This window comes from Vitis riparia, chromosome 18, assembly GCF_004353265.1.
Source record: "Vitis riparia cultivar Riparia Gloire de Montpellier isolate 1030 chromosome 18, EGFV_Vit.rip_1.0, whole genome shotgun sequence".
Classification (NCBI taxonomy): Eukaryota; Viridiplantae; Streptophyta; class Magnoliopsida; order Vitales; family Vitaceae; genus Vitis; species Vitis riparia.
This window is the reverse complement of record NC_048448.1, coordinates 9573194-9588962: the sequence shown is the minus strand read 5'-3', so window position 1 is coordinate 9588962 and position 15769 is coordinate 9573194. Positions and strand designations below refer to the sequence as shown.

General features: G+C 35.0%; 1 protein-coding gene across 1 annotated transcript; it reads left to right on the top strand.

Annotated features, from left to right (window-relative positions):
* Positions 1 to 2482: 2482 nt before the first annotated feature.
* On the top strand, positions 2483 to 4857 carry LOC117907712 (patatin-like protein 2). The gene is made up of 7 exons (XM_034821355.1): positions 2483 to 2758; positions 3118 to 3299; positions 3433 to 3619; positions 3766 to 3927; positions 4025 to 4327; positions 4421 to 4596; positions 4700 to 4857. The coding sequence occupies exons 1-7, from the start codon at positions 2624 to 2626 to the stop codon at positions 4773 to 4775; spliced, it is 1221 nt and encodes a 406-aa protein (XP_034677246.1). The 5' UTR covers positions 2483 to 2623; the 3' UTR covers positions 4776 to 4857.
* Positions 4858 to 15769: the final 10912 nt, after the last annotated feature.

Here is a 15769-nt window from a genome sequence, read left to right as displayed (position 1 = left end):
GGGGAACGACTGCTAAAGAAACCAGTTTCAAGGATGAATTTAATTTGGAGTCGGGTATCTTTGTTCCTACTAATCAGGAGACCAATGAAGAGGCTCGCATAAGGTTTGTAGAAATACATTTTTTATTTTTTATTTTCTGAATCAATATCACAATCACAATAAGTAGCTTTCAATCCTGCAGGTTTGCAAACCTGCTCTCCCAAGAAAAGAAGCTTCATAGCTAAATCGCCTCATGGACATGCAGCATGTAGGGCATCATCAATTTAAAATTAGCTATTTTCTTCTATAATTGATTGTGCTGTAATAAACTTCCCCTTAGCTTGGGTTTGGTTAGCTGCAATCAGCCTTAATTTAGATTCATAACCATTGTTTAGAGAGTGAATAATCACGGGTAGACTGTAATATTGCTAATGAACTGTGAAAGAATGAAATATTCTTTTGGACTTCTTTTGTGTGTTTGGTTTGCAATTCAATTTTGCTACAATATTCTTCTATTGGATACATGTGAGTTAGATTTCTGATTTTTTTTTTTTTTTTTTTCAGAAAACAACGTTTAAGATGTCACTTGCTTGAAATTGTTGACTCCATAAAAGTTAAAAACCTGCTGGATGTGGAACAAGCAAAAACCTGAAGAAGTCAGAAACTATAAAGTCGGGTATGTTTGACACGGAATGATTAAAAATTTATGAATGTCCTACAGATTTTTCTGTGGTTTCTCTCATACTATATTAAACCATTGCTGGGCAGCGTTTCAAGACAGCAAGGACCGGTTTACAAGGCAGGGGTTACAGTGAAGGACGTGGCAGCATATAATTGACTGTATTTATGAATGGACATAAACCACTGATGGGTGGTGGTGGATCTAGGGATCCAATAAGGTAAAGTAAGAGAAACTACAAGTGAATCTACCTTCTATATTTGCGCTTCTCCCTTCATCTAATTAGGTGAAGCAAAATGGATGGAATATTAAGAAAACTTCAAGCACTTTTCCTTCAACTCCTACATGAAACTTGGTATATGTTGACGAAGTTTTTCAATTACCAAGATTTCCATTTAGGAATGGTATTCTTTTTTTTTTTTTCTTTTCATTTTCACCATTATATTTTAGATTATTCTTTTTTTAAATTCAAGATTAAAAACCGGTTTATCTGAATCAACTTTATATCAAATCTACAACCACAAGAAAACAAATTATTTAGATGTAAGGATAAAGAATTTTAAAGGACAACAGTGACACAAACACAAAAATATTATCTCGGTGCCCTAATGATCCATATATCTGATTGAGAAGCACTGTGCACTGATGCAGCCTTTCTGGAGCCGACACCACCAGTCATGAAAAGAATATTATAGTAAAAAATCATAATATTACCAACAAATAAAGCATGCAAATTATATAGTGCCAAGTAATCAATGTCGTTTTCAAGGAAATGACGTTGTATAATCATTGCATAATTGAGCATAGGTTGTAATAAAAAAAGTGAAATAGCAAACTTATTTCTTTAGTAAATAATGAAATGTTTGGTGAAACATCTCCTTCACCGTCGTCTTCATCATGTTTCAAATTTATTTTTTTATTTTTTTGGTTTCTCTCACATACACTCTTTCTCTCACAAACTTAATTTCTTTTTTACTTGTTACACCCTTTTTATCATATATTATTATGTCATCACCAATATTTATAATGAACATGATGCCGTGTATGTAATGATTAAGAGGTTGATTTGTCCTGGATCTCCGTACCATATGTTTCATGTTTATATATACTGAACAATTGAACAACATCTGTGATGAGCATGGTGTCGTGTTGTCATGCAATCCTCAAAGTTTGATTTGTCCCTTACACACAAATACAAGAACAGGAGGATGCAACAGCATGACAAAGCAGACTGCTAGTTGTACTATCATAAAATATCAAAATAATCATCCTCGTAAGCATGAGCATTCATTTGCATGTTCATTAATTTATCTTTCTTTAGTTGTTAACGATGAAACAAGGTTCTCTATGTTTAAAATAATGAAGAGTGTGCAGACTATGGACTTTATAATATGTGTATATACAGGGGAGAAAAAAAAGATGGAAAACATGCTATTATACCAGTGTTGGAAGCTGCCAGCCTTAGTGTGGATTAATATCAGAACGAGAACTAACTATACTTCAAAATGTGGTATGGAAACTTCGTGGGAGCAGACTTCATCTGTTTTTTATTTTTGAACAATGTGATTTTAATATTAGACTCATTCAACTCAATTTTCTCATGTTAAATCTGGCCAGCCGCCTTCATTCTGTGTGTAATTACTTGCAGTTGTGCGTCTCTCCATGCTTGGGAATTCTTCTCTGGACCATCATCACTGTCCACATAAACTAAAAGAATATCTGGGAAAGGGGCTCTGTGCCTTGCTTCTCGATTAGCCTATAAATAGATTCTGGACAATGCAATCCAACACAAGAGGGAAGACAACTCGAGCATTGTTTCTTTTTTCTCATCCTTTTCTTGTTCAAGGCCATCTTTCTTGGTGCCTCAAGTTCTTTTCTTTTTCTTCACATCTTTCTTTTATCCAAGGATTTCTTAGTTTCTTGTTGTAAGTTAGTGCATACAATCCTATAATTATCATTTTTCAGATGGAGAAATCACTCTTACCTCAAATCCAGCCCCCAACTTATGGTAACCTGGTAACCATTCTTAGTATTGATGGAGGTGGTATCAGGGGCATCATTCCTGCAACTATCCTTGCTTGCCTGGAATCTCAACTTCAGGTATAAATTATTTAATATTATGTGGATGATCATTTGCACATATTTCATCTCTATATTCTACTGCATGTCAAAGTAGGGTTCTTGGAGCGACTTTTCTTTAAAAATTATCACTACACAACTTTAAAAAACAGTGAACAATTTACAATCCAAATGCTCATTCAATCCCGCTCACCTACCTACCATACTACATATTTTAAAATTTGTTGTATTGTGTATAGCCTATATATGCAATCCTCAAATATATAGAAAATTATCCCTGGCTATTTATGTTACTGTGGTCCAAGTGTCAAATATAAGATAAAATAATGGATTTAGGTAACATTAACCACAAACAATTAATACAATATTGAATATATCAGGAGCTGGATGGTGATGATGCAAGGATTGCAGACTACTTCGATGTGATTGCTGGAACAAGCACAGGTGGTCTTGTGACTGCCATGCTAACTGCTCCGAATGATGAGAAGCGTCCTCTATTCGCAGCCAAAGACATCAAACCCTTTTATCTTGAGCATGGCCCTAAAATATTTCCACAGAGAAGGTAATATTTGATACAGATTGTTCTTGCTTCTCTTTTGAAGATTGATTCATACAGAGTATGTGAAAACCTAGGATTACGTCTTGTTTTGGAATTTCATGTGGTAACTAACAAAACAATTTTTGTTTAATGGCAGGGGTATTTTCGGCTGGATCATGAATATTTTTAGATCAATAGTTGGGCCCAATTATGATGGGAAATACCTTCACAACCTCATAAAGGAGAAACTAGGAAGGACTCGGTTGCATCAGACCTTGACCAGTGTGGTTATTCCAACTTTTGATATCAAGAGTTTGCAGCCAAGCATTTTCTCCTCCTATGAGGTTGATCTTGCTCTCTCTCTCTCTCTCTCTCTCTCTCTCTCTCTCGTGCTTTACCGTTTCGGCCCTCCATTTAATTGGGTTTGGATTGTGAGTCTAGATTAATTACCTGGCCAACATGTAACAGAATCTTAACTAACCTCATGCAGGTTAAAAGATCCCCAAGTTTGGATGCTCCACTGGCTGACATATGCATTGGTAGCTCTGCAGCACCAACATACTTTCCGGCCTATTTCTTTGAAAACCAAGATAAAGAAGGAAAAGCACGGGAACTCAATCTTATTGATGGTGGTGTCGCAGCAAATAATCCGGTAAGATAATAATCACTTAAAGCAATAATATATAACAAAGTGTCAGAATTTAAATATATGAGGTTTATCTTTTTCTTCTTTTGGCACCATGATCCAGGCTTTAGTTGCCATAAGCCAAGTAACGAAACAAGTTTTTGACAAAAACCCAGATTTCTTACCAATTAAACCCATGGACTATGGCCGCTTTCTAGTGATCTCAATAGGAACTGGCTCTCCAAAGTCAGAACAGAAATACAATGCCAAAATGGCAGCCAAATGGGGCGTTTTGGGTTGGCTACTTCATGGTGGTTCCACTCCTTTGGTGGATGTGTTTACGCAAGCAAGTGCAGATATGGTTGATTTCCATATTTCCGTGGTTTTCCAAGCCCTTCATTCTGAAGATAACTACCTCCGAATCCAAGTGAGCTCCTCCAATACATGCTCATGTTTCCATTTGGCTTTTGCCTTAAACCTTCTTGTGCATTGAATATTTGCTTGAACTATGTCAAATTAGGATGATACATTACATGGAACGGATGCTTCGGTTGATGTCACCACCAAGGAAAACTTGGGCAACCTTGTGAAAATCGGAGAAAGGCTGCTGAAGAAACCAGTTTCAAGGGTGAACTTGGAGACAGGTCTCTCTGTGCCAGTTGAAAATTGCGGCACTAATGAAGAGGCTCTCAAAAGGTATAGAAAAAATTAAATTGAACAAGATATTAAACTTTTTTATAATTGCATTAAGTATAAAATATCTTTTATAACAGTACAGTTGACTACCTGCTCCTTGCAGGTTTGCAAAGCTACTCTCTGATGAGAAGAGACTCCGAGAGACAAGATCACCAAATCCCAAGAAAAACTTGAAGTAGTGAGATTGACCCTTCATTGTTCCGGTACCAGTTACCCTTGGCTGTATGTGTCCAATGGCCAAAGCATGGGCTGCTTATATAGTAATAATTATACTTCAAAATATTGTAATTTGATTGATTCTTTTATATTTTCTCTCCCAAACGATTGTACTAAGCTGTATACCTCCAAATTTGTCATTTATTAATTGCTTCTGTAAGAAAATAATGTTTATTTGATATATAAATTTTCATCAATGTTAATTAAGTTATGAAATCACACACTTGATTGAACATGACAACATGCAACATTAACGAAAAAACAAAGGAATGGGTCTAGAAAAATTCCTTCTTTGAAGGTTAACTATATAATTGGAAAAAAAAAAATATCATATTTACAGAATGTTTCATTAATCAACTTAATAACTTAATTGACTTAATTTAATTTAGATGTTTGGTTAATCAATTCAATAACTTTATATAATTTAATGCTTTCATGTAATTTATTAAGAGATCAAACATATTTACTAAAATAATTTAATATCACAATTTAAAGTCAAAATTAATAACTTTAAAATAATTAATTTACTCTTAATGTCAAATATTTTTTACCTCATTTACTCATGTTTTAGTGGAAGTACATTTTATTATCATGACTTTACATTTAATTCATATTTTATAGTTAATATTTTTACATTTATCTTATATATTTACAATACTTTAAATATGAATATTTAATAAATAAATTTATTATTTAAAATTAGTTAAAATATAAATATTAATCAAAATTAATGAGAATAAATATGTTAATTTGATATTTTAAAATAGATTTTAAGTTAACCAAACAACCTTAATATTTAAAATAAAATAAAAATAAGTAATAAGTTTTTAAGTTAACAATTTAAGAATAATTTAACTTAGGGTCAATTTAAGACACCCTTTGAGTAAAAGAATGGTTATGAGACCTAATATGCATCCTATTACAAAAGAATAATTACATCCTATTACAAAAGAATAACCATAATTTGATATGCATACTGAACCTAAATACTATAAGTTTAAGTTTTTTTGGAAAATTAGTAGTTCAAGATGGTATTAAAGCTTAGTTTGGTTGAAGGTCTTAATTTGCATATCTCCTGTTTGTTTTTCTAGAAATGAATCCAAAATTTGTTTATCTCTTTGCGTGTGGGGATGGGACTGTATGTGAGGGAAGGTGTTAAGGATCACATGAGGGTGTTAAGGAGCATGATATGCATATTGAACTCAAATCCTTCAAACTTAAGCTTTTAGGAAAATTAAGAGTTCATCACCATCTTCTCCAACATTAAGGTTTAGTTAGTTATGCATACAAAAATCTTTGGAATGTACTATTTCACCATTTTTTTTTCATGGTCCTCATTATCAGAAAAGAAACTTACTTACTATTGATATTCATGGTGATCTAGGTCAAACAGCACCCAAGCATAGATGCCTTACTATCGGTGATAAGCATAGGAACTTCAGCTAGCTGCTCTAACTTATCTCTCAAAGATTATGTCACAGGAAGAGTTAGAAAATTCAATCTTATTTGGAGTAGCTGTTCCTATTTAACGCAGAAATTAACACAAATTCAATATCATTGAATTCAACACATCTCAAAAATTCAAAGAATTGATTACATACCGTTTGAAGAGCACACAGCCATGTTAAATCGAGAGATCCCCTTCAATTTATAAACCTTAAATTCTTGATTTCTTCTTCTCCTTATCAAATTTTAATACACATAATTATTTCCTTTAATTGATGGAAGAGAACTTACTCGCAAAAGGGGTTTTGTATATTTCTTTTATAGATAGGAGAAGAGGGCTAAGAATAACTGTTCAGAAAACTGTTTTGAACGTGTTATTCTAATAACTGTTTTATTCTTATTTACCCACTCCATCAAAGGGTAAATATCCTTATAGCAGTTATTAACTATTTTGGGCATTCTTTAATTGGCTAAAAACTTTTATAAGTGGATAAAAATTAAAACACTAGGTTAGCGGGCCACCCACTTAATTTTAACATGGAAATAACATTCTCCCACTTGGCCCACTAAACCGATTATGAAAACTATAATATATATACTTTTATATATAAAATATATACTGGAAATAAATTTGACACGTGATCATGATTTCAATAAACTTAGCCAATACGTCCAAAATCATATACCATAATACTGAATCAGTTTAGATCATAAATGCGAGTCATGGCGGTCACATAACCATAATGTCATGTTTCCTTCCATGCACCACACATCAATAACCCTAACTAACCCAGTCTTTAATGCCAAACAAGCCCTGTAATTTGTCTTGTCAAGACAATTCTTGTTTATCAAACAATAAAACGTGCACCCATAATTGAAAACAAGAATAAACGGAAACAATCTTTAATGCCAAATTGTCAATTACATAACCACCATTCATTATCATACATATTATGGATTCCTCAAAAGACCCATCCTCATAACATGTTCCAAATATGCCTTTGGAGGTAATCCTTTAGTTAATGGATCAGCAACCATAAGTGTGGTCCTAATATTTTCAATTGACACTTGTTGTTTCTAGACTCTTTCTTTAACAACTAAATACTTTAAATCTATGTGTTTCGATCCACTAGAAAATTTGCCATTCTTAGATAAGAAAACAGTTGCTGTGTTATCACAATATATTCTCAAAGGTTTAGCAATAGAGTCGACAACACCAAGTCTTGAGATAAAATTCCTCAACCATAAAGCATGACTTGAGGCTTCAAAACAAGCAACAAACTCGGCCTCCATCGTGGATGAAGCAGTAATTGATTGTTTTTCACTCTTCCACGATATTGCCCCATTTGCCAGCACAAAGACAAATCTTGAAGTTGACTTTAAGCTATCGAGACAACCACCATAATTAGATTCCGAGTAACCGACAATCTCTAATTGTTCTGATCTTTTATATGTGAGCATATAATCCTTTGTCCCTTATAAGTACCTCATCACCTTCTTTGCTGCTTTCCAGTGTTTGAGTCATGGATCACTTTGGTATCTTCCTAACATGCCAACAGCAAAGCTGATATCCGGTCTTGTACATGTTTGAGAGTACATCAAACTTCCCACAGCTGATGCATAAGGAATTTTCTTCATTTGCTCCCTTTCCATGTTATTCCTTGGGCACTGTTTTTTATTTAATTTGTCACCTTTCAATATAGGTGCAACACTTGATGAACATGACTGCATATTAAATCTCTCTAAAACTCGATCAATATATCCTTTTTGAGATAAACCTAGCACTCCTTGAGATCGATTCCTAAAGATCTCGATGCCAATAACATAGTTTGCCTCACCCATATCAACCATTTGAAAGTTTTTAGAGAGATGTTCCTTGGCTTCAAGTAATAAACCAAGATCACTGTTAGCAAGCAAAATATCATCCACATACAGTATTAGAAATATAAACTTGCTCCCACTAATTTTCAGATATATACACTGATCAACAGTGTTCTCTTTAAATCCGAAAGATGTAATGGTATTATTGAACTTAATATACCTCTGTTTGGAAGCTTGTTTAAGACCGTAAATGGATTTCTTTAATTTGTAAACTAGGTGTTCATTTCCTTTCTTTGCGAACCCCTCAGGTTGTTCCATGTAGATATCTTCATCCAAATTCCCATTTAAGAATGTAGTTTTCACATCCATTTGATGTAGCTCTAAATCAAAATGAGCTACAAGTGCCATGATGATTTTAAGTGAATCTTTCTTGGAAACTGGAGAGAAGGTATCTTTGTAATCGATACCTTCCTTTTGAGTGAAACCTTTGGCCACAAGTCTGGCCTTAAATAATTTGATATTGCCTTTAGCGTCATGCTTTGTCTTAAAGACCCATTTATAGCATACGGGTTTACAACTATTAGGCAATTTGATGAGATCCTAGACACCGTTATGGGCCATAGATTTCAACTCATCATTCATAGCTTCCATCTATTTACTAGAATCATCACTTTCCATGGCTTGTGAAAACGAAACTGGATTCTTTCTTATCCCAATATAGAAGTCAGATTCCTGTAGATACACCACATAATCATCTGAAATGGCAGGTCTCCTTTCTCTTTGAGATATCCTCAAAGGTGCCGATTGTGGTGGCTCTACAGCATTTTCAATGGCAATATTTTCTTGTGGTAATGAACCATCTCTATTATGTTGCTCATGTTCCTCAACTTGTTGAACAGGTTGAGGGGCAATAATTTCTTGAGGTAAAAAGGGTGGTGGGATATCCACTCTTATCTCCTCAATATCTACCTTTCTTGGTTCATTACTCCCACTGATTTGGCCATTCTCTAAGAATCTGGCATTACCGGTTTCAATCATTCTCACACTGTGGTTAGGACAGTAAAATTTGTACCCTTTCGATTTATCCGGATAGCCAATGAAATATCCAGATATCATTCTCGAATCAAGCTTTTTCTCATGTGGGTTATAGATTCTTGCCTCCGCTGGACAACCTCATATATGTATATGTCTCAAACTAGGTTTCCTATCAGTCCATAACTCAAAAGGAGTTTTTGGAATTGCCTTACTAGGAACTCTGTTCAAGATATATACATTGCAGCCTTTAAGGCTTCACCCCACAATGAAATAGGTACAGGAGAGTAACTCATCATACTCCTAACCATTTCCATTAATGTGCGATTACGCCTTTCAACAACATCATTCTGTTGTGGCGTACCAGGCATTGTTTACTGAGCACGAATGCCACACTTTTCAAGGAATTTGGCAAAAGGACCATGATTTTGTCCTGATTCATCATATTTGCCATAATATTCAGCACCTCGATTTGATCTCACAATTTTAATCTTTTTATCTAATTGTCTCTCGACCTCTGTGATGAACATCTCAAAGATGTCAATGACCCAAGACTTTTCCTGCATTAGATAAACATAACCATAACGAGATAGATCATCTATAAAGGTGATAAAATATTTCTCTTGTAAAACATGGAACATAGAGTGGTCCACAAATATCCGTATGAATTATCTCAAGAAGCTCATTACTTCTTGTAGCACCTTTCTTTGTATGTTTAGTTTGCTTTCCCTTTATGCAATCCAGGCATACCTGAAAATCAATGAAGTCAAGATTTTGTAAAATTCCTTCCTTCACTAATCTCTCAATTCTTTCCCTAGAGATATGACCTAATCTTCTGTGCCATAGGATTGAAGAATTTTCATTAATTAAGCCACGTTTTGAACCAACATTTGAATGTAGGGTTATCAAAGCTTATGCAAATTCATGATTCAAGGAAATTTTATATAAACCATCACATAAAATACCAAAACCAACTGTAATAGAATTTAACAACAAACTTAATTGTCCATAACTGAATAAAACATAATATCCAGTAGCATCTAATTTGAACAAAGAAACTAAATTCCTAGAAATAGAAGGTACATAAAAAGTGTTTAAAAGATCCATCCCATGACCCGTCTCTAAGAGTAAGCGATAGGTACCAACAACTACCACTTCGACCTTGAGACGGTTTCCCATATAGAGGAACTTTTCACTTTCCTTCAGTTTCCTGGTTGTAAGGAGTCCCTGCATTAAATTAGTCACATGAGTTGTGGCTCCAGAATCAATCCACCAAGTATTTGAAGGAACTTCAACAAGATTAGATTCATAACATACAAAAGAAAGATTTATACCTCTCTTTTCGAACCAAGCCTTACGCTTGATACAGTCCTTCTTCACATGCCATTTCTTGCCACAAAAATAGCAACTTCCGTGAATTTTCCATCATGACTCTTACTACCTTCCCCATATCCACTTTTCTTAGGTGGAAACTTCTTTCCTTTTCTGAATTTTCATTTCTTCTTCGTGACTCCATGAGTTACAGCAAGGACAAGATTATGTCCTTCTTGTGTTAATCTCAGTTCCTCTTGTATGCATTTATTGGTGAGCTCATTCAAGTTCCACTGATCGTTGTTAGTATTATAGTGGATCTTGAATGGAGCAAACTGTGATGGAAGTGAGTTAAGGACAAACTGTACCAAGAAAGACTCATCCATACTCATGCCTAGTGCCTTAAGCTTTGCAGCCTTTTCAGTCATGTTTAAAATATGTTGTTGAATACCTTTCTGACCATCATATTTCATGGTGGTCAATTCAGCCATCAATGTGCCTGCAAGGGACTTATCAGCGCGTTTGAAGCGGTCCTCAACAGATTTCAGAAATTCCGAGGCAGACTCGGTTTAAGGGAGAGAGGTCTTGGTATTATTGGCAATAGTCATTCTCATAAACATCAGACCGAGTCTGTTTGATTTTGCCCAGGATTTTGATTGGTCCACCTACTCCGGAGTACTGTCATCCATAGCTTCAGGAGGTTTATCAGTTATTAAAGCCAGGTCAAGACCCAATATGCCCAGTGAGAATTGAACCCTTTCATACCATTCGGAAAAGTTCGACCCATCAAAAACAGTCATTCCAGATGCAAGAGAGTGTAACGAAGTGGGAACTATACAAAATAGAACAATGCTCACAATAAGGCCTCAAATATAAAATAAATAACAATGAACTATTGATATCGTTAAAATTCTCATTTGGGTAAATTTTAACATATCCAATGTTCACTTGGAGGGAGCTTAAAATACTTAACTATTTTGTGTCATTTATTGTTACCTTTGGGTATCCATTTTACTTTTCTAAGCAACACAAAATAAAAGCATTAATTAATAATTAACAGAAATTGACTCTCCTTTGGGCTAGTCTCATTCTCCTAATTATAAAGAGAATTATTAAGAATTTTACAAGTCTCCTTTTATTATTTTATGCAATTTAATAAATATGAGGCTCACTAATTTAGGTTACTTTGGCAACTATCTAAACTAGTTAACCTTACATTTATAAATTGTCTAATAATGCATTAGAGAACGATCCCCGAACGGCGCTTGGAACGGACGCTTGTAGGGCCCAAAACTGGTGCTTCTCATCGACATTTGAAACGCCTGAAAAATAGTGCCTACACGCCATCTAGATCGCCTGAAAACGACGCTTGAAATGGCGCTTCTGGAGCGCCTGAATACGGTGTCATTGGAGCACTTGAAAAGTGGCACTTGAATGGCGCCTGGAATGCGCCTGGCATGGGGCCTGAAGCGCGCCTGGAACAGCATTGTAAACGGCATTGCAAATGGCGCCTAGATTGGCCCCTCGAATGGCCTTGCTGCGCGCCTTGAATGACACTTCTTGAATGTCTAAAACAACACCAAACGACACCTTTTCCGACCATCGGACTGGCGCCCAAACGGCGCCCCTCACCGGCATCGCAAATGTCACCCCCGTCACTGGTAGCGGCGCCCAGAATGAAATGACGCTTGGACGGCATCGCTCCAATCGGCGTTGCAAGGAAGACATAGTGCCTTCACTCTACGTGTTGAGGCTGGTCTTTATTTTGTTTAGATTTTCTCCTATTCGTTTTGGTGAGACCAATTAATTGAAGATAAAATCTCAAAAATTTAATCCTTATAAAACAATGATTATGAATATTTGAATTCAACTTGGCTCTGATACCAATTGTTAGTATTTAACGCGAAAATTAACACACAAATTCCAGATCATTGAATTCAACACATCTCAAAAATTCAAAGAATTAATTACATACCGTTTGAAGAACACGCAGCCATGTTAAATTGAGAGATCCCCTTCAATTTATAAACCTTAAATTCTTGATCTCTTCTTCTCCTTATCAAATTTTAATACACAAAATTATTTCCTTTAATTGATGGAAGAGAACTTACTAGCAAAAGGGGTTTTGTATCTTTCTTTTATAGATAGGAGAAGAGGGCCAAGAATAACTGTTCAGAAAACTGTTCTGAACGTGTTATTCTAATAACTGTTTTATTCTTATTTACCCACTCCATCAAAGGGTAAATATCCTTACAACAGTTATTAACTATTTTGGGCATTCTTTAATTGGCTAAAAACTTTTGTAAGTGAATAAAAATTAAGACACTAGGTTAGTGGGCCACCCACTTAATTTTAACGTGGAAATAACAGTAGCTTCCAATAATCCGGTATTGTATATCTATTACTGAAAAACAAATGAGTGATGAATTGTTATAATAATTGTGACCTACTATTGATCCCTTTCAGGCTTTAATTTTCAGTGGTGAAGTGACTAACGAGATTTGTGGGGGGAATTTCTCATTTCTTTTCTATAAAGCCAACTGATTGTGGTATCAAATTTGGAGCCTTCAAGTGAACAGACAAATTAGGAGGCTCTCATGAGGTATCAAATTAGTCTTAGATTCAGTTCTCATTGTAAATCTGTTTACTGTATAAAATTCTGTCCACTAATTATTGAATCAAAACTACATAGTAATTTCATTTCAGATGAGAACGCATGTGATCATAAACAACAATACGCCGGATTAATAAACAAGCCCCTCTACATATGCCACCTGTTCTTCTATCATTCATTAATACTGATCGAATTGCTCTCAATGTCACAGGTTTGCAGAAGGACTGTCACAAGAGAAACGCCTTCATGATGCCAAATCCCAGATGGATGTGCAGCAAATTAATCAGAAATAATCTTAAATTGAAGTTTGTCAGTTCCAGTTCAATTAATTAGTATATTAGTAAATAAATGCCATGTAGTGTGATAACTTAAATATTTGAAGACAACAATATTTAAGTGATGTTGCATTCCTCAATTAACATTTAAAGTAGTTTAGGATATATATGTTAGCATCTTCCACAATAATCTTATTTTATTTGTTAGGGCAAGTGTGGAAAATATGAGTAGTATGCCTTAATATTCAAGTTATATATAGTCCCAGTTGCAGTTATCAAATAAGATACGGTGAAGGCTAGGTGCCCATTCAACGATTCTTCTTCTTCTTCTTCTTCGTACATCAGTTGTATCTTCTTTTTCTTCCTTTTTGCCTTCCTCTTCCCAGAAAAGACCTAACCATTCTCATGGACCTAACCATTCTCAGTTTTCTATGACAGTAAAAGGACTTCTTCTTCCTCTTCTTCCCAACAAAGACCTAGAGCTCATGGACCTAACCATTCTCAGTTTTCTATGACAGTAAAAGGACTTCTTCTTCCTCTTCCTCCCAACAAAGCCCCAGAGCTTATGGACAACTAACCATTCTCAGTTCACCATGACAGTAAAAGGATAAGCTAGCATACCCCAACTCTCAACCCCATTTGTCACAGAAGGAGAAGTAACTGCATATGGAAGTTGTTATGCATATGAAATGCAAACCTTGCTCTAAACAGAATTACTACTTGGAATACATGGTGCAGTGATTAAGGGGAAAAAGGAATAGGATTTTGCTTTTATATTTTGAAATTATGAAACCTGCTGAAAGAGATGCAACTGAAAAACATCTAGTGGTCTTTTATTGTCATGCTGTTTAATTAGAAGTAATGTGTGAACAAGCCTATGTTTTTAGCATCGAAAAATTTACTGAAAATAAGAAAGAAAGTATAAACTATTGGACAAGGAAAAAGTTAGGCTAAAACGAGATGGAAGCTTAGACTTCTACAGTCTAAGTTGTCAAAACCAACCTATTCTCCCATTCAGCGTTGAAAGTTTTATGGAAGCATAACAGAATGGTATACCTTAATTTGTTGAATTCTCTAGTATTATTCATTCTTGATGCACAAGGTTGCCCTGCAATCAGCGCCACCCTGATTGACGCTTTCATGGTCATTAGTATTATTGGCTGTTGGCACATGGAAATGCCATTACCTATTAATCGCCGCACCAATTGACTCCTCCGCAACCAGATAAGGCACCACCTCTCACAAAAAATTAATGATAATAAAGTATGTTCAGAATGTCAATTACCAATTCTTGATCGCAACAACCAGGTATGTCCCCCTTATCATGTCGCTAGACACTTGAACCACAGTTATTTATGAATAAAGTATCGCCTTTGTTACATAAGTGTTTTTGACTCGTTAGTATAATCCATCTCATGTTCAGCTTGACCACTTCACCTAACTATTCTTACCTACAATTCTTTGAGAGTCCTCTTACCTAAAGTTCCCACACTATCTCTATGGGATTATCTTCTTGCCAAAGAAAATGGATACTGTTAAATTTTAGATCATACAGTATTGTATTCCTCCAAAGATGGCCATATCCAAGAATCCAAATTCAAAGCAAATACACATCATTGAAATTAAGTGGACCAGAAAGATCTCCATAAGGTTATATATGTACATGCCTCGTATTATTATATCAATATACAACTTCTTTATTTGCTTAACATACTTTATCAAAAGAGTACAGGGAGTCCTCTAACTTCTTATTTACACACTTAAAACATCAAATAGCTTCATACTATCACAAAACCTCCCTAGAAACCAACTTGTTCAATCCGAAAAATGAAAAAGTTGTATATGTTTGACACTTGCAAAACAAATGAAACAAATTAGACATGATGCTTAAACACAATTTAATGCAGGAACCCAGAACCAGTTTCTTTGGTTACAGTTATTAAATGTAAAACTCGATAGTAATTAATTATTTTCCTCTTTGTTGGCACCCACACCATCACGGATTGTGATACTTTATCAAAAACAGAAGAGGCAAGTTGGGTGAAATATTATCTTAGGTTTGATGGTGGGTAATATTGTGAAAGTTTCAGAAGGACTATAGTGCTCTTTTGTGGCAGAAGAAATAGGCACTGAAAGTCCAAGAATAAAGACATGAGAGAGAGCTTGAATTCCCACCTACAAAACAATAGTGCCACACCAACCCCACTACTCCACCAGCCTCAGAACGCTTGTGACAAACAACTCACCAAACGCCACCACCATCAAAATGACATAGCATACCCAAGTACTGGCTGCTGTTCCAACCATGGGAACCAGAGAGAATATAATTTGAAGGGAAGAGAGGAATTTGAAGAGAGAAATCTCCGAAGAAACTAGGGTGCCGAAATTTTTTATTCTAAATTATAATAAAAAAAATATATAAAAAAAGTTTGATATAATTTTTTAATTTGAAATTATA

Coding starts and splice junctions, on each gene's coding strand:
- LOC117907712 (XM_034821355.1), top strand. CDS start 2,624: ATGGAGAAATCACTCTTACCTCAAATCCAGCCCCCAACTTATGGTAAC. Junction 3,928..4,024: donor GTGTCGCAGCAAATAATCCG/GTAAGATAATAA, acceptor ACCATGATCCAG/GCTTTAGTTGCCATAAGCCA. Junction 4,328..4,420: donor ATAACTACCTCCGAATCCAA/GTGAGCTCCTCC, acceptor ATGTCAAATTAG/GATGATACATTACATGGAAC.